This window comes from Stegostoma tigrinum, chromosome 7 (assembly GCF_030684315.1).
Source record: "Stegostoma tigrinum isolate sSteTig4 chromosome 7, sSteTig4.hap1, whole genome shotgun sequence".
Lineage (NCBI taxonomy): Eukaryota > Metazoa > Chordata > Chondrichthyes > Orectolobiformes > Stegostomatidae > Stegostoma > Stegostoma tigrinum.
The window spans coordinates 57,554,595-57,580,244 of record NC_081360.1 but is presented as its reverse complement, the minus strand read 5'-3'; the positions used below and the strand labels follow the sequence as shown (position 1 = coordinate 57,580,244).

At 41.2% G+C, this 25,650-nt stretch overlaps 1 protein-coding gene across 1 annotated transcript in view; it reads right to left on the bottom strand.

Moving 5' to 3' along the window:
* The window catches only part of LOC125454480 (polypeptide N-acetylgalactosaminyltransferase 5), a 78,912-nt gene that overhangs the window by 16,113 nt on the left and 37,149 nt on the right, over positions 1 to 25,650 (bottom strand). Inside the window, exons 5-7 of the mRNA XM_048535305.2 lie at positions 20,404 to 20,523; positions 18,671 to 18,788; positions 2,243 to 2,578 (exon numbers count right to left, since the gene is read on the bottom strand). Of these exons, the coding sequence (XP_048391262.1) occupies positions 2,243 to 2,578; positions 18,671 to 18,788; positions 20,404 to 20,523 (574 nt within the window). The remainder of the gene's footprint in view (positions 1 to 2,242; positions 2,579 to 18,670; positions 18,789 to 20,403; positions 20,524 to 25,650) is intronic.

The following is a 25,650-nucleotide window of genomic DNA, read 5'->3' as shown; positions in this document are numbered from 1 at the left end:
ATAATGTAACAAATACAGGAAATATTTCACAACTACAGGAAATATTATCACAATTTGTATCGAATGGTAGTGTGCCATAACTAAATATCACTGAAAACTTTCATTTGCCTTAATGTGGCTTTTGTTAGGGGCATTAGAAGGCAATAATGTATTAAATTGACCATTATTCTATGTATAACAGTAAACATATTTTCTATATCAACCACAAAATCATAGCTTGGTTATGGAACAGGAGGCCATATAGTGCTTTGCGTCCATGCTAGTTCTCAGCAACAATTACTCACCAATTCACATTTCTCCATCTATTTCCTGATGCCCACAAAATTTAGACCATAAGACCATAAGGTATAGGACAGAAAGAAAGGCCATTCGGCCCATCAAGTCCACTCCACAATTTAATCATGGTTGATGGCCACTTCAACTCCACTTAACCACACTCTCCCCGTAGCTCTTAATTCCTTGAGAGATCAAGAAGTTATTGATCTCTGCCTTGAAGGCATTTAACGTCCCGGCCTCCACTGCATTCTGTGGCAATGAATTCCACAGGCTCACCACTCTCTGGCTAAAGAAATGTCTCCTCATTTCCATTCTAAATTTACCCCCTCTAATTCTAAGGCTGTGCCCACGGGTCCTAGTCTCCCTGCCTAACGGAAACAACTTCCTAGTGTCCACCCTTTCTAAGCCATGCATTATCTTGTAAGTTTCTATTAGATCTCCCCTCAACCTTTTAAACTCTAATGAATACAGTCCCAGGATCTTTAGCCGTTCATCGTATGTTAGGCCTACCATTCCAGGGATCATCCACGTGAATCTCTGCTGGACATGCTCCAGTGCCACAATGTGCTTCCTGAGGTGTGGGGCCCAAAATTGGACACAGTATTCTAAATGGGGCTTAACTAGAGCTTTATAAAGTCTCAGAAGCACATTGCTGCTTTTATATTCCAACCCTCTTGAGATAAGTGACAACATTACATTCGCTTTCTTAATCATGGACTTAACCTGCAAGTTAACCTTTACAGAATCCTGGACTAGCACTCCCAGATCCCTTTGTACTTTGGCTTTATGAATTTTCTCACCCTTTGGAAAATAATCCATGCCTGTATTCTTTTTTCCAAAATGCAAGATCTCGCATTTGCTCACGTTGAATTTCATCAGCCATTTCCTGGACCACTCTCCTAAACTTGTCTAAACCTTTCTGCAGCCTCCCCACCTCCTCAGTACCACCTGCCTGTCCACCTATCTTTGCATCAGCGACAAACTTCACCAGAATGTCCCCAGTCCCTTCATCCAGATCATTAATATATAAAGTGAACAGCTGCGGTCCCAACACTGAACCCTGCGGGACACCACTTGTCCCCGGTTGCCATTCGGAAAAAGAGGCTTTCATCGCAAGTCTCTGCCTTCTGTCAGACTGCCAATCCTCAACCCATGCCAGTAGCTCACCTCGAACACCATGAGCCCTCACTTTACTCAGCAGCCTCCTGTGAGGCACCTTATCAAAGGCCTTTTGGAAGTCTAGATAGATAACATCCACTGGATTTCCCTGGTCTAACCTGCTTGTTACCTCTTCAATGAGTTCTAACAGGTTTGTCAGGCACGACCTCCCCTTACTAAATCCATGCTGACTTGCTCTAATCTGACCCTGCACTTCCAGGAATTTAGAAATCTCATCCTTAACAATGGATTCTAGAATTTTACCAATGACCCAGGTTAGGCTAATCGGCCTATAATTTTCCATCTTTTGCCTTGATCCTTTCTTAAACAAGGGGGTTACAACAGCAATTTTCCAATCATCTGGGACTTTCCCTGAATCCAGTGACTTTTGAAAGATCACAACCAAAACCTCCGCTATTTCCTCAGCCACCTTCCTTAGAACTCAAGGATGTAGCCCATCGGGGGCAGGCGATTTATCAATTTTTAGACCTTTTAGCTTTTCTAGCAGTTTCTCTTTTGTAATGCTTACCATACTCAACTCTGCCCCCAACTCTCCTTAATTTTTGATATTACTCATGTCTCCCACTGTGATTTTCTCCTACAATTGTCCAAATGTCTTTCAAAAGCCATGATTAAACTAGCAACCACCACATTCTCAGGCAGTGCATTCCAGATCCTAGGCACTGTGATTGATAATTTTCATATATTTTAAGACTAGCTTTCTAAATTCATAGGAAATTGCCAATAAATTCCCAGGTTCCCCTTCCTGATTTTACCTCAAAAACAATGCCCCTCTGTAAGAACTTACCAAGCCGTCACTTCTCACTAATGATGGCCGGAAATCAGGGTAGACATTTTCTAAGTACCACTTAAAGCTCTTACACTGGAGTTTTTTCCGGAGTTGCTTTTGTTTCCTTAAGTTTCCAATATTAAATTCAATATTATTTGTGTTAAGAAGGTGATGGTAACCATGACCATAGAAAACATCAACGTATTCATCCAGCCAAACTTCTGCTACACGGGCCAGATTCCGCTCCACTGTCTTAATTCTGTTTTTTGGAAATGTGTATGGATTGCCATCACGGAAAATATGGCCCACTCTTGAACACGGGATAATCTCAATTTCTCCTCCGCACATCCAGACCTGCTCCACGAACATGAAGAAAATATTTAAGCACATAGCAAATAGCAGCAGGAGTAAACAAAACAAGCCCTCAAGAAGGCTCTGTCATATATTGTACTAATTATTGATCTTCTGCCTCAATTTTGTTTTGCCACCCACTCTTCGTATTCTTTGATTTCCTGAAAAACAAAGTATTTGCCTACCACAGCCTGAAATATGCTCAAAAACGGAGCATCCACGAACCTTTGAGGTAGGCAATTCCAAAGATTCAAGACCCTTTCAGTTAAATAGATTTCTCCAAGTCTCAGTCTTATTAAACGTTCACCCTTCATCCGGACGGTAGGCCCATGGGTTTTAGAATCCTCAACCAGGGAAAATATCTATCTTGTTAATTTCTTCCTGAAATGTTTGATTCAAAGCAATCGCCTGTCATATATTTTGAACTTCACAGAGTATAGGTAATTTAATTGGCCTCTCTTCACAGGCCACCCTCTCACCCCAGGAAGCAATTTAGTGATCCTTTGTTCGACTGTGTCCAAAGTAAGATTAAATGTGGAGACCAAAACAGCACACAGTTCACCAAATTCCTGCATAATTTAACAAGACTTCATTCTTGTGTTCAGATCTCCTTGCAATAATGGTCAACATACCACTTGTCTTCCTCAATTCTTGCTTCACTTGCATGCTAACTTTACATTCCTTATGTGAGTATGCATAAATATCTCCAAACATCAATTATAACACTTCCATACCTTTTAAAAATGTGCTACTTTTCCATTTTTCTACAAAAGTGAATAACATTCCACTTGCCAACATTGATTTCCATCTGTCACTGCATTGTCCACTAACTTAACTTGTTTATATTTTACTGCCACGCAGTGTACCTTGCACCATCAGCAAACTTGCAAGTCATAAAGTATTCAATTATCATTAATTGTAAGATTTAAGTCAATTACAACGATAAACAGATTTGGGAGAGCCAACCATAAAGACAGGCAGTGAAATCAGTCTACTCTCGGACACCAGCTCACAATGTCTGGTTGACAGGGTGCTAGTCTCTTGCTCCATTTACAGAAGTTTATTTTCTTTTTTTACTTCTTGTTGTATGCTTGGCTACTAAAAGTTACTCCTTATCTGCTTGTTGTTACCTTAATGTAGCTCAGTGGTATCCCTGAACTCTGACTGGTTTTCCAACACATGGCTAGCACATAAGACCATAAAACATTGGAGAAGTAACTCATTTACCTCATCGAGACTGCTCCGCCATTCTAGGAGATCTTGGCTGAACTGATCATCTTCAACCCAATTTTTCTGCATTTCCCCAAAGGCTGTGATTCTCTCTTTGACTAAAACTTTGTCTATCTCATCCTTAAACATACTTAACAACTCAGCCTTCACATTCACCTGTGCTAATGAATTCCACAGATTCACAACCCTCTGAGAGAAGAAATTCTTCTTGATCCCTGTCTTAAGTGTTTGATTTCTTATTCTGAGATTACGTCCTCTGATCTTAGGCGCTCCCAAAAGGGAAACGATATTTCCATATCTACCCTGCCAAGTCCCCTAAGAATCCTATATACTCAATGAGGTTGTCTCTCATTCTTCTAAATTCCAATAAATACAGGCTCAACCCACTCAACCTTTCCTCATAGACAGTCCTTCCTTACTCAGTATCAATCTGATGAGCCTCCTCTGGACTGCCTTCATTGCCTGTATATCTTTTATTAGAAAAGGGGCCCAATTTATTCACAGTATTCCAGCTGTGGCCTGATTAGTGCCTATTACAATTATAGCAAAATTCCTCTTTCATACATTATTCCCTCTGAAATAAAGGCCAACATTCCATTTCCCTTCCTTACTACCTCGTGCTGTGGCTTTCTGCCTTTTTTCTCTATGTGAATAATATTCAACACCCGCTAAAGTGCATAACTTCATATTTCCAATATTAATTTCCAGTTGCTAAGACTTTTCCACTTATTTAAATTGTCTATGTCCCTCTGAAAACTTTTTGCGCCATCCTCACCACTTTGCTTCCCATCTATACTCATGTCATCTACAAACTTTTATAATCAGTTTCAGATCCAAGTTATTAACATACATTGAAAATAATTGTGGCCCTGGCACTGATTCCTGTGAAACTCCACCAGTTACTGGCTGCTTTTTGAAAATGTTCCCTTATCCCAACTCTGCCTTCTATTAGTTAGTCAATTCTCTATCTATGCCAATATACTACCACCAACACCATAGGGTCTTATTATGTGAAATAGCCTAACATGTGGTACCTTATCAAATGCCTCCTGAAAAGCAAAAAAAAAATTACATCCATTGCTTCCCCTTTATCAAACCGGTTTGTTATCTTCTTAAAGAATTCTAACCAAATTTGTCAGGCATACAGTCATGATGCCATGCTGATTCTGCTTCATTATATTATGTTTTTCTAAATGCTGTGCCACTACATCTGTGATAACAGACCCTAACATTTTTCCAATAACAGCCGTTAAACTAACCAGCCTATATTTACCTGCTTTATCAGTAAAGATGTTACATTATTGGTTTTTCAATCCTCTAGGACTTTTCCAGTAGCTAAGGAAATTAGATATTACGAGTGAAACCACTATCTCTTCGATACTTCCTCTAATAGTCCAGGATACAGCTATCAAGCCAAGGGACGTATCGGTCTTTACCCTAATTAGTTTCCACAGTACTTATTCTCTAGTGATAATTATTGTATTTCCTCTCTTCCTCTGCTCCTTAATTACTCAGTAATTTTGGAATGTTATTAGTGTCTCCTACTGTGAAGACTGATGTAAAGTATTTATTCAGCTCCTCTGCCACTTCCTGGTTCCCCATTATTCTTTCCTCAGCCTCATTCTTTATGTTCAATTTGTTCAATTTCTCTCTTCCTTCTTATATAATTAAAGAAGCTCTCGGTTGTCCATATTAATATTACTTGCGAGTTTACCCTCAAAAATTTTTTTTGCTTGTTTTTTAACTTTTTAGAACTTTCCTACTCTTGGAATTACTACTTTCATACTTGTTGACATACTGCATTATTTTTGTTTCAATTTGATGCTCTTTTTAATTTCCCTGGTTAACTATGGTTGGCTTAACCCCTTCCTACAGTCTTTTGTTTCCTCACTGGGATATATCTTTGTTGTGAACCGTTGGCTATTTTCTGAAGCGAGTGCCATTGTTTTTCGACCACCTTTGCTGCTAAACTCCTTTCCTGGTTCACTCAAGCCAGTTCTGCCTTTGTAAGTTCTTTCTAATTACCTTTATTTAAGCTTAGAACTGTTATTTCCAACCTAGGTTTTTCACTCTGAAATTGAGTGCTAAATTCTATCATGTTATGGTCACCTGTTTTCTCACAAACCTTTTACTCTGTCACCATTTATTAAGCCTGCCTCATTATGCATCACCAGATCCAAAATAGCCTGATCCATGATATATTATTCCAAGAAACATTCCTGAATAAACTTTAAGATTTCTTCCTCTTAGCTATCTCTGTAAATCTGACTATTCCAATCTGCATGAAGATTAAGGTCATTCATGAATAAAGTACTACCTTTGTTACATGCCCTCGCTATTTCCTGTTTTATTCTCTAAAGCACAGACACTACTAGCAGACACAAAATACATACTGACAAGTGGAAACAGACCTGACACCGCAACAGGGAAATAAAATCATCCATACACTAAAGAGACTCAAACAGAGCAGACAAATCATCAAACGGACTAAATTAGACAAAACACACCAACTTATAAACATTTTCAGCTGCATCAAATTCACCAGAAAAGACGAAATGAACAAACACCTCCCATTGCTGGATGTGATGGTAGAATGCAGGGCCAATGGGGAATTGCTAGCCAAAATATACAGGAAAGCCACACACACACATCAAGTCCTAAATTTCAACTACCACCACCACAAAACCCACAAAAGGAGTTGCTTAAAAACACTGTTCAAACAAGCCACAACACACTGCAGCAGCCCAGGACTATGCCAAAATGGAGAAGAATACCTCCACCAAGTATTTAGAGACAATGGATATGTGAACAGCTGGGTTCGACGATGCCTGTCACACCAACAACAACAGGAAGATACAGTACATCCCTGAAACACTTGTCATGTTACTGTACATCAAGAATGTGTCTGAACTGTTCACAATACTCCTATAGCAACTAGGCATCAGTGTTAGCACACAAACCTATATCAACCCTATGCCAACTGTGAACAAGAACCAAAGACCCCTTACCCACTATGGATGGAACCAATGTATTATACAAGATTCCATGCAAAGACTGCAGCAAGCATTACATTGGACAGACAGGAAGGAAACTGGCTGCGAGAATTCAAGAACACCAGCTAGCAACAAAAAGACATGACCAATGTTCATGTGTCTCTATACACAAGACAATGATAACCACCAGTTCGACTGTGACAACGTTAGGATCCTAGGACAAGCCAAACAGAGACAAACACAAGAATTTCTAGCGGACTGGTTCTCCACCAAGAAGGCCATCAATAAATGCATCGAACTAGACCCTATATACACAGCACTGCAAAGAAAAGCTGGAAGTGAGATAAGCAACTCCAACAGATGCCGGAGAGTTTAAATAACAAACTGGAAAATACAACATCGCTTCATTGGAGGCTGCACTGACTATTTACTCAGCAGGGTAATGAGATATCTGCAAACTCTCAAAGCTCGGCGAGTGAGCCAACCACAGCGTTCATAACCTGAGCTACAAATCTACTCAAGAATCTTGACTTATTCTCTGTCTCGCTGTAAATCTAATATTATGGGGGCACATGATCAGTCTCACCCGTGTTTGTGTCAAAGCATATTGTTTTAAAATTTGACATGAAATTCAATTTACTATGATCACATTTCCTCCAGAGGATCTTACGTCATGAGGTTACTAATTAAACATGCCTCTTTGTACAAAACTATTTCCCCAATTGTTTCCTGAACATATTTCTTCAGGAAAATGTCACAGATATATTCTAGAAACTCATCTTCCAGATTATATTTGACAGTTGACTTATCCAGTACATATAAAGATTGTGGTGCCCATAATATTTTTAGATGAATAGCATGAGGCTTAGAAAAAACCCACAGCACAGATTTAACTTCCAGTTTCACTAAGGTAGACTTGGGATCTATTTTCTCACCCTGACCTCAAAATGGGAAGAAAACCACGGGGGAACTAACACTCTGTGGGGCTTTATCGTGGGCTCATAGATCCCGTCCGAGAAAGAACATTGCCCACGGTATTGATTAAAACCAGGTGGACATCAATGTCTGCAAAATCCTCGATTCGAGTTGTTAAGCTGGGCCAATCAGGAATGTCCTTGCCAACCAATATAAACAGGAGATTTAGCATCACCTTGGTTCAGGGGACTGACTCTGGGCTGGCTGGTCACAGCCAGTGTACTGTGCACAAGACAAAAACAAAACAAACCAAAACAAAACAAAACAAACACAACATACAAAAAGAAACACAAAAAGTATATATAATTACTGCTGGCCTCTGTGTAGTTGTTTCAGTGGCAATGAGAGTTAGATAGTATGTACCTGAAGAACATTTGCTTACAACAGTTGTTGTGGAGTTGGGGTAAGCATTTCTGGCATCATGCCTTTATTTGGGAAGCTTAATTCCTTTGATCCTGCTTTTTGAAGACAGAGCTCAATGTGTAGAAAGAATGTGATACTTTATCTGGGCAAAAAACATTGGGGCAGATGAGAAGTCACAAATAATCAGTGGCAGCAGTGTGAGCCAGGGTGCTAATGGGAAGGTAAGTTGTTGTTGTTGGGTTTCTTTTCTCTACAAAAACCTACCTTGTGCAGCAGTGGCTGCCTTCTTTTGTGGTAGTTCTGTGGACAGAATGTGAACCAGGAGGGAACTAATACATTTAATACACTAATACTAATGCACTAATACAAGTGTAGTGTCTCCTACCCATTCTTCTCCTCGAAACCAAAAAAACTGTGGAGGGTTGGTCAGGTAAGGTTTTTAATCCTTCTGGAAATCTAGAGTAGAGAGAATGGAAGGTAGGGCAGCTGCATGCTCCTCTTGCAGGATGTGGGAGGTAAGGGTCATTGCTGGTGGCCCTGCTGACTTCACCTGTGACAAGTGCATCCAGCTCCTCAAAAACAGCATTTGGGAGCTGGAGCTGGATGAACTCTGGATTATTTGGGAGGCTGAGGGGGGGATAGAGAGGAGTTATAAGGAGGTGGTCACTTCCAAGGTACTGGAAGAAGGTCACTGTCAGAAAGGGGAAAGGGAATAGACAGACAGTGCAGGGATCCCTTGTGTTTTCCTCAATAAGTATACTGTTTTTTGTGGGGGGGAGGGGAAGGCCATAGCAGACAGGTCATTGGCACTGAGCCTGGCCTTGTGGCACAGAAGGGAAGGGGGGAGAATAGCAGAGCAATTGTAGTGGGGGATTTAATAGTAAGAGGCACAGACAGGCAGTTCTGTGGAGTTCCCATTATCTCTGAACGGGTGATATGTTGTCTCCTGGGTGCCATGGTCTGTGATGTCTCGGATCCTGCTTTCAAGGTCCTTAAGGGAGAGGGTGAGCAACCAGCAGTCATGGTACACATTGGTACCAATAAGATAGGTAGAAAAAGGATTGAAAGGGTGCGGAAAGAAAAGTACAGAGAGTTTGGTTGGAAGCTGCGGTCCAAGACAACAGGGTAGTTATCTCTGGATTATTACTAGTGCCACATGATAATGAGGTAAGAAATAGGGAGAGTGCAGCTGAACGTGTAGCTCCAGAGCTGGTGTAGGAGGAGTGCTTCCATTTTGTGGATAATTGGAGCACATTCTGGGGAAGGTGGAACCTGTACAGTAAGGATGGGTTACACCTGAACCGGAAGGGCACAAATATCCTGGGAGGGAGGTCTGCTCGAGCAATATGGGATGGTTTAAACTCAATTGGCAGGGGGTGGGGAACCAGATTTCTAATTCAGAGGATGAGGTATTTGGCCTTACAACACCCTCAACAGGGAGTGAGGCTGTTAATAAAGAAATACGGTCGATACAGCGTAATTGTGGAAACAGATGATTTGAGGTGTATCTACTTCAATGCTAGAAGTATCAGAAATAGGACGGATGAACTTAGAGCATGGGTCAGTACCTGGAACTATGATGTTGTGGACATTACAGAAACTTGGGTAACTCAGGGACAGGAATGGTTGTTGGAAGTTCTGGGATTTAGATGCTTTAAAGGAAATGGGGAGGGTGGAAAGAGATGAGAGTGGCATTGCTAGTCAGGCCTAGTATAGCAGCTACTGAAAGGCAGTTCAAGAATATGTCTACAGAATTAGTTCAGGTTGAGATCCAGACAAGAAAGGAGCAGTCAATTCGAGGTTTTTTTATTAAAACAGAGTTCCACCCCCCGGCCGCCTTCATAGTAGCAGAGAAGTGGAGGAGTGGATTGGGAGGCAGATATTGCAAAGGTGCAGAAGTCATAGGGTTGTAGTGATGGGTGACTTCAAATTTCCAAATATTGATTGGAAACATTTTGGTTCTAATAGTTTAGATGGAGTGGATTTTGTCCAGCACGTTCAGAAAGGATTTCTGACACAGTATGTAGATAGACCAAAAATGAGGAGAGGCCACTTTGGATCTGGTGCTTGGCAATGAACCGGGCCAAGTGTTAGACCTGTTTGGTAGGACAGCATTTTGGTGCTAGCGATCATAACTCTTGTAGAAGTAACATAGTCAAGGAAAAGGATAGGTGCATATAGCAGGGTATGGTTTATAATTGGGGGAAGGCTAATTACAATTGTTAGGCAAGAGCTGGGTAAGATAAAATGGGAGCAGATGCTGTCAGGGGTCAGGGAACAGCACGATTGCATGATATGTTTGTCCCTAGCAGACAGGGAAGATGTGGTCAAGTGAGGGAGCCTTGGTTCTCAGGTCAAACGACTGCTTAAGAGGAAGAAAGATGTTTACCTAAGGTTTAGGAAACAAAACAGAAAAGGCTCTAGAGGGATAGGAGTTATCCAGGAAGGAGATGAAGAAAGGGCTTCTAGCTCTAAGGGGGCATGAGAAAACCTTGGCGGATAGGATCATGGAAAACTTCAAGGATTTTTACATGTACATGAGGAATAAGAGAATGACCAGACAGGATAGGTCTGATCCAGGATTGTAAAGGGAATTTATGCATGGAGTCTAAAGAGATAGAAGTCCTTAATGAATACTTTTCTTCGATATTCACAACTGAGAGGGACCTAGTTGTAGAAGAGGACAGTGTGAAACAGGCTGGTAGGCTAGAGGAGGTGGATGTGAGTAAGGGAGATGTACTAGCAATTTTGAGGAACTTGAAGATAGACAAATCCCCTGGGCCTGGTGGGATTTATCCAAGGAATCTATGGGAACATAGAACAATACAGTGCAGAACAGGCCCTTCGGTCCTCAATGTTGCACTGACCTGTGAACTAATATAAGCCCCTCCCCCTACACTATTCCATCATCATCCATATGCTTATCCAAAGCGTAGGGAAGTGAAGGAAGAGATCGCAGAGCCTTAGGCGATGATTTTTTTTTTGTCCTCACTCTCCATGGGTATAGTGCCAGAAGATTGCAGTGAGGTAAACATCATTCCCTTGTTCAAAAAAGGAATAGGCATAGCCCCAGAAATTACAGGCCAGTTAGTCTTGCATCAGTGGTGGGCAAGTTATTGGAAATGGCTCGGTGGTAGGATTTATGATCACTTGGAAAGGCACAGTTTGATTCATGATAGTTAGCATGGATTTGTGGGGTAGATCATGCCTCAAGCCTTACTGAATTTTTTGAAGAGGGGTCCAAATATGTGGATGAAGGTAGAGCAGTGGATGTGGTATACATGGATTTAGGTAAGATGTTTGATAAGGGTCCCCATGGTGGGCTCATGCAGAAGGGAAGGAGGCATGGGGCAGGGGGAAATGTGGTAGATTAGATTCAGAATTGGCTGACCCTTAGAAGACAAGGGGTGGTAGTGGATGGAAAATATTCAACATGGTGCTCGGTTATGTGTAGTGTACCACAAGGATCTGTTCTGGGTCCTCTTCTATTTCTGATTTTGTAAATGATTTGGATGAAGGAATGGAAGTGTGGATTAGCAAATTTGTGGGCGATACGAAGGTGGGTTGTACTGTGGACAGTGTGGAGGGCTGTTCTAGGTTACGAAAGGACACTGACAGGATGCAGTGCTGGGCTGAGAAGTGGCAGATGGAGTTTAACCCTGAAAAGTGAGGTGATTCATTTTGGAAGGACAAACTTGAAAGCAAGATACAGGGTTAATGGAAAGGTTCTTGGCAGTGTGGAGGAACAGAGGGATCTTGGGATTCATGTTCACAGTTCCCCGAAAGCTGCTACCCAGGTGGGTAGAGTTGTTAAGAAGGTGTATGGTGTGTTAGCTTTCAATAATAGAGGGATCGAGTTCAAGAGCTGTGAAGCTGTGCTCCAGCTATACAAAAGCCTGGTTCAGCCACATCTGGAGTATTGTGTCCAGTTCTGGTTGCCTCATTACAGGAGAGATGTGGAAGCGTTGGAAAAGGTGCAGAAGAGATTTTCCAGGATGTTGCCTGGAATGGAGGGAGGGTCTTACTAGGAAACGTTGAGAGAGCTAGGGCTTTTCCCGTTAGAACGACAAAGGATGAGAGGTGACTTGAGAGGTGTATAAAATGATCAGAAGTATAGATACTGGACAGCCAGAGACTCTTTACTGGGGTAGAGGTAGTTAGACGGGCATAGTTTTAAAGTGAGTGAAGATAGATATAGGGGAGATGTCTGAGGTAGGTTCTTTACTCAGTGGTCAGAGCTTGGAATGTATTGCCAGAGTGGGTAGTGAAATTGGCCTCATTAGGGACATTTAAGCAGCTATTAGATAGGCATATGGATGATAGTATAAGGTAGGGGTGGAGGTTAGACAGGCCTTAGGATTAGGGTAAAAGTTCAGCACAATATGGGCTGAAGGGGCTGTGCTGTTTTGTGTTCTAATCTTTCTTATTGCTTGTGGACCCACAGCATTTTCTGGTTATAAGGGGCTTAAATTTCCCAGAGGCACCAGACACTAAAGCCTTCCAAGAGTTGACTGAGTTGGTTAAGGAATACTACCACTCCAAACCTCCTCTCATCCTGAGATGTTATTGGTTTTATTTAGCTGCTAGAGAACTGGCAGAATCATCAGGATTTTTGACATTAAGAAAGCTGGCAGAGGCAACTGATTTTGGGTTAACCCTAAGGGAGATGCTGACAATTTGGTATGTGGGATTAATGATGTAACCATGTAGAAGTGTCTACTAGCTGATGCCCAATTGGACTGGCTTTGTCATTAGAAAATGTGGTAAGTGGAGCATTGAACTACAGGGTATCTCAATGAAAGTGGACCCCCTGTCCCGTCTGTCTGGGCTTAGGGAACACCACTTGAGTGTAGGCAATTGCAGAGTCTCAGGCAGTACCCAAGGCCAGCCCACAGAAAAACCCCGTAACAAAAGTGAGCCTCGGCCAAGCGGCTAAGAAGTTCTTTAGGATCTGGCCCAGCAAGCCTTTGCAGTTACTGCTGGTATGTGGTCCAAGACAGCAAAGGAGTCCTACAAGACCTGATTTGAGTAAGAAAACTTGTAGGCTGGTACCCAGGAGAATGCACGCCCTGGAAAGTCCCCCTACATGTGGGTTGGAACAAATAAATTTTATAGCAACATCTAAATTGGAACCTATTTAAAATTAATGTTTGGTTAAATAGTCAACTAGTTCCCATGGAGGTCTATCCATGCAGCTGTTTCTTTGGTTGAAGAAGCTGTCTTTAACAAGATTTACTCAGGACTCCTCCCCTTGGGTTTGTGCAAGACCTCAGCCAGATTGAACATACACTGGGGAACCACTGCAAATTAAGGTTATGACTTTGGCTCCAGTCTGCTATGAGAAGCAGTTGGTGCAGTTACCACTGATGGTAATAAAAGGCTTGGGTCCAAACCTATTGCGGTGGAATTGGCTGAGAAAGATTCACCTAGGTTGGCTGATCACTTCTTGATTAGAAAGTGGCTACCTCCATGAAGTCCTAGAGAAATACCCAGGGCTTTTCAGGAAGAGCTTGGGGCTGTCAAAGGGGCCAAAGCCACTTTACATGTTGACCAGGAACCAATTCCAAGATCCTGCAAGGCCAGCCTGGTGATATTTGCATTGTGGGAAAAAGTATGGGTGGAAATCAGGAGGTTGGAGAGTGAAGAGATCCTGAAACCAGTGCAGTTTGTAGAATGGGCAGCACTGGTCATGCTGACAGTGAAGCCAAATGGCTCAGTTTGCCTTTGTGAGCATCTTAAGCAAACTGTAAACTGCTTCTCGCAACTGCATAAATACTGAATCCTTGTGTAGAACACTTGTTTGTAAAGTTGGTGGCGGAAATGTCCTTTACAAAGCTGGGCATGAGCCAAGACTAACTGCAACTGCAACTGGATAAAGAGTCCCAAAAGTATGCTCCAATTTATGCTCATAACGATTATAACAATATACAAGACTGCCACTTGGGTAACTTCAGCCTGTGCCCTTTTCCAGTGAACCACAGAGAACATTTTACTAGGGTTGTCTTTTATCCGGATGACATTCGACTAACAGGGAATACAAATAAAGAGCACCTGGAGAACTTGGACATAGTGCTTAAACATTTCTCCCAGGCAGGCCTTAGAAGGGAAGAGTGTGTGTTCCCAATGCCCCAAGTTGGAGGATAAAGTGAGGGTGCTCAAAGGAGCTCTGGCTCCTATGTCTGCATCAGTGGTTAGGTCTATGATTGGGTTAGTGAATTATCATGGAAAATTCATGAGTAAACTGGCCTCTATCTTGGCACCCATACACCTAGTTTTGCTACTGAAAAGGAATTGGCCTCGGAAATGGTCATGTGGCCAATAAGTAGCCTTTAGGGAAGTGAAAAAGCAGCCACTGTCATCTAAGGTATTGGCCCACTGCAATCAAAGTGAGAGGTAGTGCTGACATGTGATACCTCCCCATACAGCATCAGGGTAGTGCTGGCTCATCTGTGGCGCAATGGAGAGGATTGCCCAATGGCTAAGCTTCCTGGACTTGGCTGATGCTGAACACAAATATATCTGAAGAGAAGGAAGGTTGGCAATCAACTTTGGTGTGAGGAAGTTCCAACTGTAACTTTGACAGGAATTTTCACAGTAACAGATGACAAACCTCTGCTAGGGGTACAAAGAGGATGAGGCCATGCCACCCATAGCCTCTGGTAGAATTCAGTGTTGGGCCCTTATTCTCAGTGCATATAAGTTAGAGCACTGTCCAGGAAACAAAATGGCTAATGAGGATGCTTTTAGTCATGTCCCATAGGCAGATACTCCACTGGTGGTGCCTCCCCTGGAAGAGTCCATTTTGGTTTTAAACTTGCTGGACATCCTTCCAGTCACCACAGACTATCTGACTGTGGACACAAAGATCCTGTCCTAGTGAAACTAAAACAGCTGGCGGTAACAGAAGGGCCATTGTAACCAGATTCAAACTTTTCTGGACATGGCAAGACCAGCTCACCATAGAGGATGGCATAGTACTGTGGGGAGCAAGGGTAATGGTTGCAAGTAACGGTTGCTGCCAGATACTGGCTGAACTCCAGCAGGGTCATCCAGGGAACTCCAAGATGAAGATGCTAGCAAGAAGCTGTTTGGTTGGATGCAGAAATAGCAGCACTCAGAATGCCACCAAGGACCAAAACTGCCACCAGCAGCACTCCAGGTAAACCCTTAACTTAGTTGCATGTCGACTATGTCAGTCACTACATGGGCTCAATGTTTCTGGTCGTTGTGAAATCTGTTTGGATGCGTATAAAGTTTGTTCAGAAAACTCAGGGATGATGGTTGAGAAGCTGTGAACATCATTTTGTGATACACTGACTCAGGGAGTATTGATCACAGATGATGGGGTGTCACTTATCAACAGGGAATTCAAATGTTTCCTGAAATCAAATGGCACCTGGCATGCAAGGACATCTCCATACCGTCCGCTGTCCAATGGTCTGGTGGAATCAGTGGTCCATATGTTGAAAGCAGGCTTAAAGAAGCAGCCAACAGTGTCACTTGAGACCAGATGGTCCCAGTGCCTGTTCAATCATAGGCCCACCCCACACAACAGGGATAGTTCCAGCAGTGTTGCTTATGGAAAGAACACTTCACACCAGATTAAACGTGATATTCCCAGGCTTAGTGGTGGGTGAAACAGCAGCAGGAATGCCGATGTCAGTGACAGGCCTTCTCTAAGTGAGTGATGACAATTTAATTTGGGGGATGAAGTCTGGTACTAGAGCCATGGAAATGGCCTTGTATGCATCTGAGGCAAGGTTGAGGTTGAGTTCCCTCGCAGAGTTCATGGGTGAGGGGAGGTGATGGCCTAGTGGTATTATTGCAGGACTGTTAATCCAGAGACCCAAAATGTTCTGGAGACCAGGTTCAAATCCCACAATAACAGATGGTGGAACTTGAATTCCACAAATATTTGGAATTAATTATCTAATGATAATGAATCCATTGTTGACAGAACAGCTAGAAGGCCTGTCAAAAACTGTACTTACTCTCCTTCTGTCTACTGTTGAGGAAAGAGTCCAAGATGGATGCAGCATCAATATTATTACCACTGGAAGAACAGGAAACTCTCTCTCCCAAGATACTGGATGCAAGAGATAGACTATGGTTGGCACACCACCTGTATCAGAGTCCGAATCAGAGAAATCAGACCTGGGGCAAAAATGTTGCAAGAAAAGTTGAGAAGGGCCAGGCCTACGTTTACAGACTTGAGGGTGAGGGATGTAGTGATTTGAACCAGGTGGGCCTTGTTTTCTACAAGGTCCTTGATTGGGGTTGTTAACCTGGGCAAATCAAGAAAGACCTGGCCACAAATAATAATAGATTTGAATCTCCTCAGGTCAGGGGAGGGATTCTGAGTTGGCTGGCCACAGCCAGGGTACAGAGCACATGTAAACTTAATGGTAACATGGGGTCAGGATGCTGGCCTCTGCAATTATTTCACCAACATTTTGCCACCAGCCAGCACAGGCAATCTACTGACTGCTTGCTGTGGGTCTTTCCTGTTGCACATTTCAATACCAATTCTGGTAGGAAAAGATCCCTTAAAAGGGCATAAATAGCTGAATTAAGGTGATGGGTAAACCCAGCTGACAAGAGGGTATAAATTCATACTGTAAATTTTTAACCTTTCTTTCTTGGACCTTATTTGAGGTTGTAGTATTAACATCAAACTCCGTACTTTATGTTTAACACTGTTGCTCAAAACATTACAATACTGTCGTGTCTTGACTTTTGTGTCCAATTTTATCTTCCAATGATCCCTTCCTCAGACTTTTAGTTTAAAGCCCTAGTTATATGCTATGCCTGGACACTGGGTACCAGCCTAGTAATAGAGAAGCCTATCCAAATGGAACATCTTCCTCTTTCCCCAGTTCTGGTGCCATTGCTCTGCGAATCATTTAATTCCCTTCTTTCCACATCACATTTGATTAGGTGTTTAATTCATTAATCTGTTTGATCCTATGGTCCAGGAAACACTGTCTTTAAGGTTCCATGTTTTTGAACTGTGGCTTCTCAAACTTCCTCAGCAGATCATCATTCCTAGTTCTACTTGTGTCATTAGTTCCTACTTCAGTCAAGAAAATAGCTGATCATTCCCCCAAGTACATCTCCTGCCATAAGGACATGTCAATCGCAACACTGAGCAAGCAACACAACCTTCAGAACTTATGGTCATGGCTGAACGGAACAATGTCAATTACTCTGACTATACTGGCTGTTAGCACTACCACAATCTTTTCCATGCCTTTCACTTGAATTAAGCCTATTTGAATGGCATCAAGAACCATTGAACATCGTGGTTCAGTTTGCCCAGCCACAATGCAGTTCCTCTACATACAAGTTGTAAACAGGCACTAACCAATCAACTTACCTCCCCTGTCTTTGGCAACAAGCATTACTGAGCAACAAAAGTATCTTGAAAATAATTGCACATACACTTTCAACATACAAAAGCTATCACATACTTAAAGCCGGAAGATATTAAGCAGGTGTTTAATACCCCTTTCTCAAGCTCTAGTTTGAAATTAACAACTGCCAATAGCATCCACTACACTTTTTTCCTCCCCCATTTTGTAGTTGCTGAGTATTAATAGTCTAAACAGCTTACACTAGCAGTTAAAAATTTCATGTTCATTTGCAAGCAACACATTACCTCAGTGATTTCAGATTTTTCCGGCTCCCATTTATCTCTACCTTTAGTTGGCTTTAAACAAAGTCCTTTCGACTTGCAGACACACTCCCTCTCCCCACTTCAGCTTTCCTCTCTCACCCTCCCATCTGGTGCAGTGTCCCCATCCCCATTCTCTATGCTGTATAGCCTTTCTCTGCCTCCTTGCAATTTCCCTTTCTCTCCAACTCCTTGCAAACCTCTCATTCCCATACCCCTTGAGCCTTCTCCTCTTCCTCACCTACAATTTCATGTGGACTAATTATTGTTAATGTACTGCAATAACACCATTTCATCAATTTTGTTTTTCAATGAATTAAACTGCAATCTGGAGAAACTTTGATAATTCAGTCAATTCTGCTTCCCAAACTGCTGTAACACTTCAAAATAAATCAATTTATATAATTTTCTTCACTATTATGCTAGTTGTCTGTCATCAAGCTATGATTATTCAAGCATACCCTCATTTCTTAATGAGTAAGTTAGGCTTTTGATTGTTAATATTCCTCTTCCTTCTCAGTAAGTGATCACTTTAGTGTATGGACAATAATCTTTATTACTAGCCTTGTTTAAGATGATTATTTAAAATGATCTTTCTAAAAGAAAATAAGTAGGGTGCGAGAAACCAAAGAGGAAGAACAATGACTTCCTGAATTAGAAAGTTCTTCAATTTTCTCAATACTTGTATTCAGGTGTATCCAAAGTTTGATACTCCTGAACCTAGAAATTAGTCTACTTCAGCTCACCTTGCTGAGGACAGGTTGTGGTTCACTTAAATGTTAGAAAATTACATTCAACCTTAATAGTTTTAAATTTTGACAAACATAACTTGGATTCCTGGTGAAAGATGTATGATGGTACCTTAAATGACAGCTCCATGTTTTCTCCACCCCAGACCTCCAAACCTGCATCGTAAGTACCCAATTCGTAAAAATATTTCTTATCAATTGAAAATAATCCTCCTGCCATTATTGGACACCTAAAACACAAATTATAGATTTGAAGCAGTATTATATATTTCATCAGCTTTTTTGGACAACACAAAAAGTGGAAGAATGCATTATTATCACTGCAGCTATAATTTCACCGGGATAGTTAATCCCAACAGCATGTGGCCAGGTTCCAACATTACTCACTCAGACTCCGTTATTGGTCAACTTTCAAGGAAAGGTATTCAGAGGAAATTAATACTATCACAAAAGTACTGAATGAGATAAGTAGAGGATGGATTTTCTGAGGGGTGGCAATCTCGTACAGAAAACCACCCTGCTCCTTTTTAAATTTACAAAAGAAAGGAGGACTACACTTCTGTGAGGAGATGTCAGTTCCAAGTATGGTTCCTTCAGAAGTGCAGGGCCACACTTCCAGTCTGACGTAATGCAGAATTGTCAGTGGAAGGCAAGCCATGCACCTCTTTCACAGTGGTCAACAGCTATATTTGAATTTAAGGTCCTGACAGCTGCTATCAAATGGTTAGTACATAAGGTGTGTGATGTTGGGGTCCTGGGAGGGTAAGGTGCATAATGAGTGTCAGGTGTCAGGCTAGTAGACTGTCAAGTGGGTAGAGGTGGGTAGTAGGATTCCAGATGGATATAGGTATGGGTGATAGCTAATTAGGGTGCCAAGTGGGTAGTGTACCAGGGAGCTAGGAAAGTAGGGTACCAGCTGGGGTGTAGGTAGGCTGCCAAGTGTATAAGGTACTAATATAAGGTGGTCAGGTACGTGTGGTGTTAGGGTAGGTTGGGATCCATGGGCAAAATTAGGTCTGCTGGGGATCAGAAAGGGTGGGTGTCAATTATGGGGAGTTCTGGATTTGGTAGCAGGTGGCTTGGGTTGGATCAGTTGGGTTGGGGGAAGGGGTCAGTTTAGGTGTGCAGCTGGGAAGAAGGGAGCACATCAGGTGGTGGGGTAAGGTTGTCAAAGTCTGGCAGTAAGGGAAGTGAGATTTGGTTTGAAGGTTTTAAGAGGTTGGATGTTTGTGGGTGTGTAAGTTACATACAGGGTCTGTTGCATAATTATGCAGGAGTTAGACGATATATGTAATAGTCCGACCTTTCATGAATAACAACTCACTTAACTTCATTGGAACCCTCCCAAATCTGCATTTAAATGGAGACTTTTAGACATCTTCAGGCCCTGGGGAGTTTCAATTTTATGGGCAATTTCTTCAGTGTGCTACATCAGGAATTGCACTAAGTCCTAATGTGTAACTTCCATCTATGCTAGAATGTCTACAGTCTGGCCATCAAAGTCTGGGCACTGATTGCTAGGCTAGGGAACAAATAGAACAGGCAGCTAGAAATACAGGGTGAGAAACAATAAAGATTAGCACAGGAGGAATAGACAAAGTGCCAAATTGCAGCCGACTTTCCAAAGTGCATGCTGGGCAATAACCTACACTGGGTAGTTAGCAAGTAAGATTTTGTAGGATTCAGTAAGTTATAATGTAGCATTATCATGGAAGTAGGTTTTTGTCAATTTCATTCTGGCTTTCTTAAACAGCTCAAATGAGGAGTTTACAGACAGGACAATTTCAAAGAAGTTTACAAGGAATTGCAAAAATAAATTTATCAACAATTATTTTCTCAATTTACCTAATTGGGTCCATTTCTTTTAGGTTATATTTTTTAATAACTTCATCAGGTATCGCCTTCCACTCAAAATTCATGGGCCAGGTAAATACTCCCCGTAGAAAACTACTTACTCCTACATAGCTAAAGTAGAAACAAAAATTTTAGATATTAACACACTACTGAATGAATGAAGACATTTCTAGAAAACAAATAGCAGAGGCAATGCCATTAAAATTAAAATAAACAAAATGTATCATAAGTCCATTAACACTTTCTTTAAAAAAGTCAATAGGAACATTTTTATTTCAAATATTAAATCTACCACAATGATTCCATGCAGATCACAATAGCAAGAGGAGAATGTTACTTTCACATGTGGGGTTTGGAGCAAGAACTGTGGTCCTACATGCTTGTAAAAAAGATGCTTTAACTCATTCAGAAGGTTAGTATTTTTCATAATGACATAGTCTGCAGTAACACTGCGTGTCAGAACTAAATTCTATTGATTAATTGCTGATTGTACTGGTTCTAAAGCTCTCTAAAATTCAATGTACTGTATTTCTGTCAACCTCCATGAAGTTGCTCATCCTATGATGAGTCTAATCCCTAATCAGCAATGTGTTCCATGCTGTATGCAAATAATCTCTAGCTGCAGTACCAGTTCTAAATGCATCCTGCAAATTATTTCTACACTGTTCCATACCAGAAAATTTGTTCATTTGTTTTCAGTTTGTTCAGATGCAATAGATTTCACCCTCTTTTGGCAACTCTCAAAGTACCAGAGTATTTGTTTTAAAGTACTGTAGCACTTCTCTCCATTACTGCATCTTCAACTGTAGGACTTCCAATATAATAACTGTTTCCCCATATTTCTCCCTGCTGTCTAATTCTTACTAAAGGACTACTTGTTCAAGCAAAAGGCATTATATTTTAATGCCAGCTATCCATTTAAGAGTTTACCAGACTTAAGAAATTTCACTTTCCACATAAGAGGAGGTCCATAAAGGAGCTAGATGCAAGATTTTAATCAAGTAACCTGTGCAGGATTTTCCAAGTCAGTAACAGATGCATGCCTGATTTTTGAAATGTCAGTATCAATGTTATTTGTCCCTTCTACTTTCTGGAAAAAGCTTAATTTTAATCTCAAAGAGGAGAGATTGAATGACAAGGAACAGACAAAGTGGCATAGTGGTTAATACTGCCGTCTTTAGAGCACCAGAGACCTGATTTTGATTCCCGTCTTGGGTGACTGCAAACTTCACAGACATTCTGTGTCTGTGTGGGTTTCTTCTGGTTGCTGCTACGGTTTCTCCCACAGTCCAAAGGTTAGGTGAACTGACTACGAAGAATAGTTTGTAGTGCCCAGGGATGTGCAGGTTTGGTGCATTAGCCATAGTAAGTGTAGGGTTATGGGGATAGGGTGGGATGCTCAATGGAAGGTCAGTGTGGATTTGATGGGCCTCCTTCTGTGCTGTAAGGATTCAGATTCTAAAGAAGTGAATTTTTTAAAAGGAACCTTCTAACAGTTACTCTGGGGTAATCCCTATTGAACAGTTTACTATTAAAACGGCTTGTAATTTGACAGCTATTAAATTGCACCATGGTGTTTGAGACTATTAACAAGATTTTATAACAATCAACCACATTCTAAACAAAATAATCCACATTTTGAAAAACAAACTTGCTCCAACTTCTAAAATGTGTAGATCTTTTGAGATTTCAGGTTTCCGATTCATAATTTTTCCAAAAACAAATTGATTCTTCCTTGACCCAAATTGTAACTGTGTACCAAGTTTAGCTGAAATCCATTCATTTGCATTTTGAAACAATGATTGCTGACAGACTAATACAGTGTGAAAACATCACCTCCACCCACCTTGAGTGTGAAAAATAATGGATTCAAGTGCACTGTAATTTGTGTAGGAGTAAATGGAAGTACATCATCCAACCAGATTGTATTAAAGAGTTGACTGAGACCATCTTTCCAAATAATGATAACTTCAAACTGGGCAGTTGGTGTACGAACTCAGGTGATGGTAAAACTGGACAACTCAAATCAGAGTGAAATCTAGTTTGACAGACCGTGAGCTTTGTTTTTAATTTGTTTTCCATGTTTTCAGTCATTGAACATATTCACACAAGCTGCTAATGTACTTTCAACAAAAGAACATCAAAATTTATTACACAAAAAGGACAAACACTATGCCATAGAGAAATTACTTGAAACTCTTTTACACATATCTAAAACATAGATTCAATCTCTTTTTATTCTCAGTAACAACAGCACGTTGCCTCAGTAGTTAGCACTGTTGCCTCACAGTCCACAGACCTGGGTTTGATTCCAAACTTGGGTGACTGTCTGTGGGGAGTTTGCATGTTTGCCCATGTCTGCATGGGTTTCCACCGGGTGCTCTTTTTTCCCACCGTGCTAAGAAGTGCAGGTTGGGTGGATTGGCCATGCTGAAGTGTGCATGGTGATGAGGGATGTGCTGGTTAGGTAGATTAGTCATGGTAAATGAAAGGATAGGGTAAGGAGCTGGGTCTGATTGGGATGCTCTTCAGAGGATCAGTGCAGAATTGACAGACCAAATGGCTTCTATCTAGTCTGTAGGTGCTTCTTTACTCAAACTCGGGAGAAACGCTGTTTCCACTTTGAAGTTCCTTTTTCACTGGAAATTACATGATGTGGTTGCTTTTTGGCAAACATCTATACTCAATGCTATCTTTAGTCAATGTCTTGTTTTGAAATTCTTGAACAAACAACTAACAGTTCACTGAAGAATTCTTTTCTTCTGCCCTGACTGGTGTGAGAACTCTAAGCAGATGATACTTCTCACTGGAAGAAACCTGTACACCCCCTGACTTTCTACCATTCTTTACACTTTTTTAAAAAAGTGTTAAAGGAAAGGCATCTGGTTTGTCTCCGTGTCAAAGGATATCATTTTGTTCGGTAATAGGCCATTATTTCCTCTCTTCTATCTTTTGTTTTTTTTAAAAGCAGTGAACTATACACCTCAATATTTTTAAGACTTCATTTAAATGCATGCAAACTAATTTCCAGACACAACCACAATGAATCTAAAACTACATTCTTCTCTTTTTAACAACCACAGTAAAGAAATAAGAAATCGTACTTAGGTTTTGCTGCAGTCAAAGCTTGAAGAAATGTTCTTTTGTCAAACAGACTGATGAGTGCAGGTACATAGTTCCTCAGAAGTGGCTTTACAGATAGACCGGGTGAAAAGGTGAATGGAACACTTGCGTTCACTAACCAGAACATTGAGTACAGGGGTTGGGGCACTGGTATGGCCACATTTGGCATACTGCATACAATTCTGGTTGCCTTGCTGTAGGAAGGATGTTATTAAACTGAGGATGATGCAAAAATAATTGAGGATACTACTGAGACTGGAAAGTTTGAGTTATAAGCATAGGCTGAGACTATTTCCTTGGAGTGTAGGTGCCTGGGGGTGACTTTTTATACAGGAAAGATTTAAAAGGGACTTGAGGGGTAATTTTTTCATACCGAGGGTGATGCATTTATGAACAAGCTACAGGAAGTAATTGAGGTGAATACAATTGCTACATTTAAAAGACATTTTGAACTAGTACATGGATAGGAAAGGTTTAGAGGGATATGGGCCAAAAGTAGGCAAATAGGGCTAGTTCAGTTTAGGAAACCAAGTTGACATGGATGAGTTGGACTGAAGGGCCTGTTTCAGTGCTGCATGACTATGACTCCAAAGGGCTTTATATGCAACCTTGGTTGTGATTTATCAGAATGTGAGAAAATTTACTATGGAACACATGAGCTGTTCATCTATTTGAGGAATAATAGATTAGTCTTACTATTGCTGACATCCTCATGATGTCAGATTCTAACTAGCTCCCATATACTTTAACTGCTGGCTCTGCCCACCACTTTGTCAGGCAAACTGGAAGCACATTTTACCAGTGGATACCAGAGCTCTTAAAGCAGAGTAACTCTTCTGTTCAAACATTTTTCACATCACCCCCAAGTAGCATTAGCAAATTGAGTCTACTGTTTTTGAACAACAATTTTCACAACTTACACTTGTAAAGCTATGTTAACGTAAAATAATGCTGAATGCCATAGCAGGCACTGAGAACAAAGTTTCATCATTCCTTTAACTTGATGCATAATACTATGCAGGTAGCAGAAGTTTCTGCAAAGTGAAAGGCAGGAGCTAGTCAGGGTAGTATTAGAACTGTCAAAGGTAGCAGATGGCAAAAACAAGACTCAAGGTTTTGATAGAAGCAGGGCCCAGGTTTAGTTATAGATGGCTAATATTTTGCAGGTGGAAATCAATTGCAAACAGTTGGCTTCAATCTGAGAGAGATGGAACAGGGAGGGAGGGAATTTCATTTGTAGTGTTAGAAGTCTGGGATTATTAAATCCATGGGCTTCATTCCTATGTTTAAATGGAAGAAACTGAATGTCAACTAAGTGTGTTAGAAGACAATGACACTGACAGTTGAGCAGAGGTAGAACAGGGTGTTGTCAATGTACATATGTAACTTTTGTCACTTAGGAACACAGGAAATAGCAGGATTAGACTTGTTCTGCCATTCAATGAAAAGATGGTCGATCTTCTATCTCTACACCATTTTCCAAAAACCTACCCATTACTGTTTTGAGTATGTTCACAGTGACTGAGCCTCAAAGGCTACAGTATTCACCACTTTTGAGTGAATCCGTCACGCCTTATTCTGAGTCTTAAGTGTTCTCTGATGCTGCCAGTCAAGGTAATCGTTAATTCCTGTACCTATGAAATTCCTGTAATTCCTATGGAATAAAGAACTGCAGATGATGGAAATCTGAAACAAAAACTGAAATTGCTAGAGAAATTCAGGTTCAGCAGCATCTGTGAAAAGAAAGCCTGAGTTAACATTTGAGTCCTGTGATCCTTCACCTAAAGAATGTTGAACGCCTCTATGAGGTGATGTTTCATTCTTCCAAACTCGAGACTACAGTCCAGTCACTTCAATCTCTCCTCAAAGGACAATCCCAGTATCCCAGAAATCAGTCCGATAAGCCTCAAGGAAAGAATATCCTCCCTTAGATGAGGAGTCCAAAACTCAAGATGACAGCAGCAGATTAGGCAACATCTGGGCTCCAGTGCCCAGGCTTGTCCTTTTTTTTTGTCCACTCTTTTTCCCTTTTCTATTTTCTCCTCTTAGTTTTTTTCTAAATTTTCACTTATACTTACCTTCTAAAGACAGCTATTTCATTAGGAAAGCGGTTTC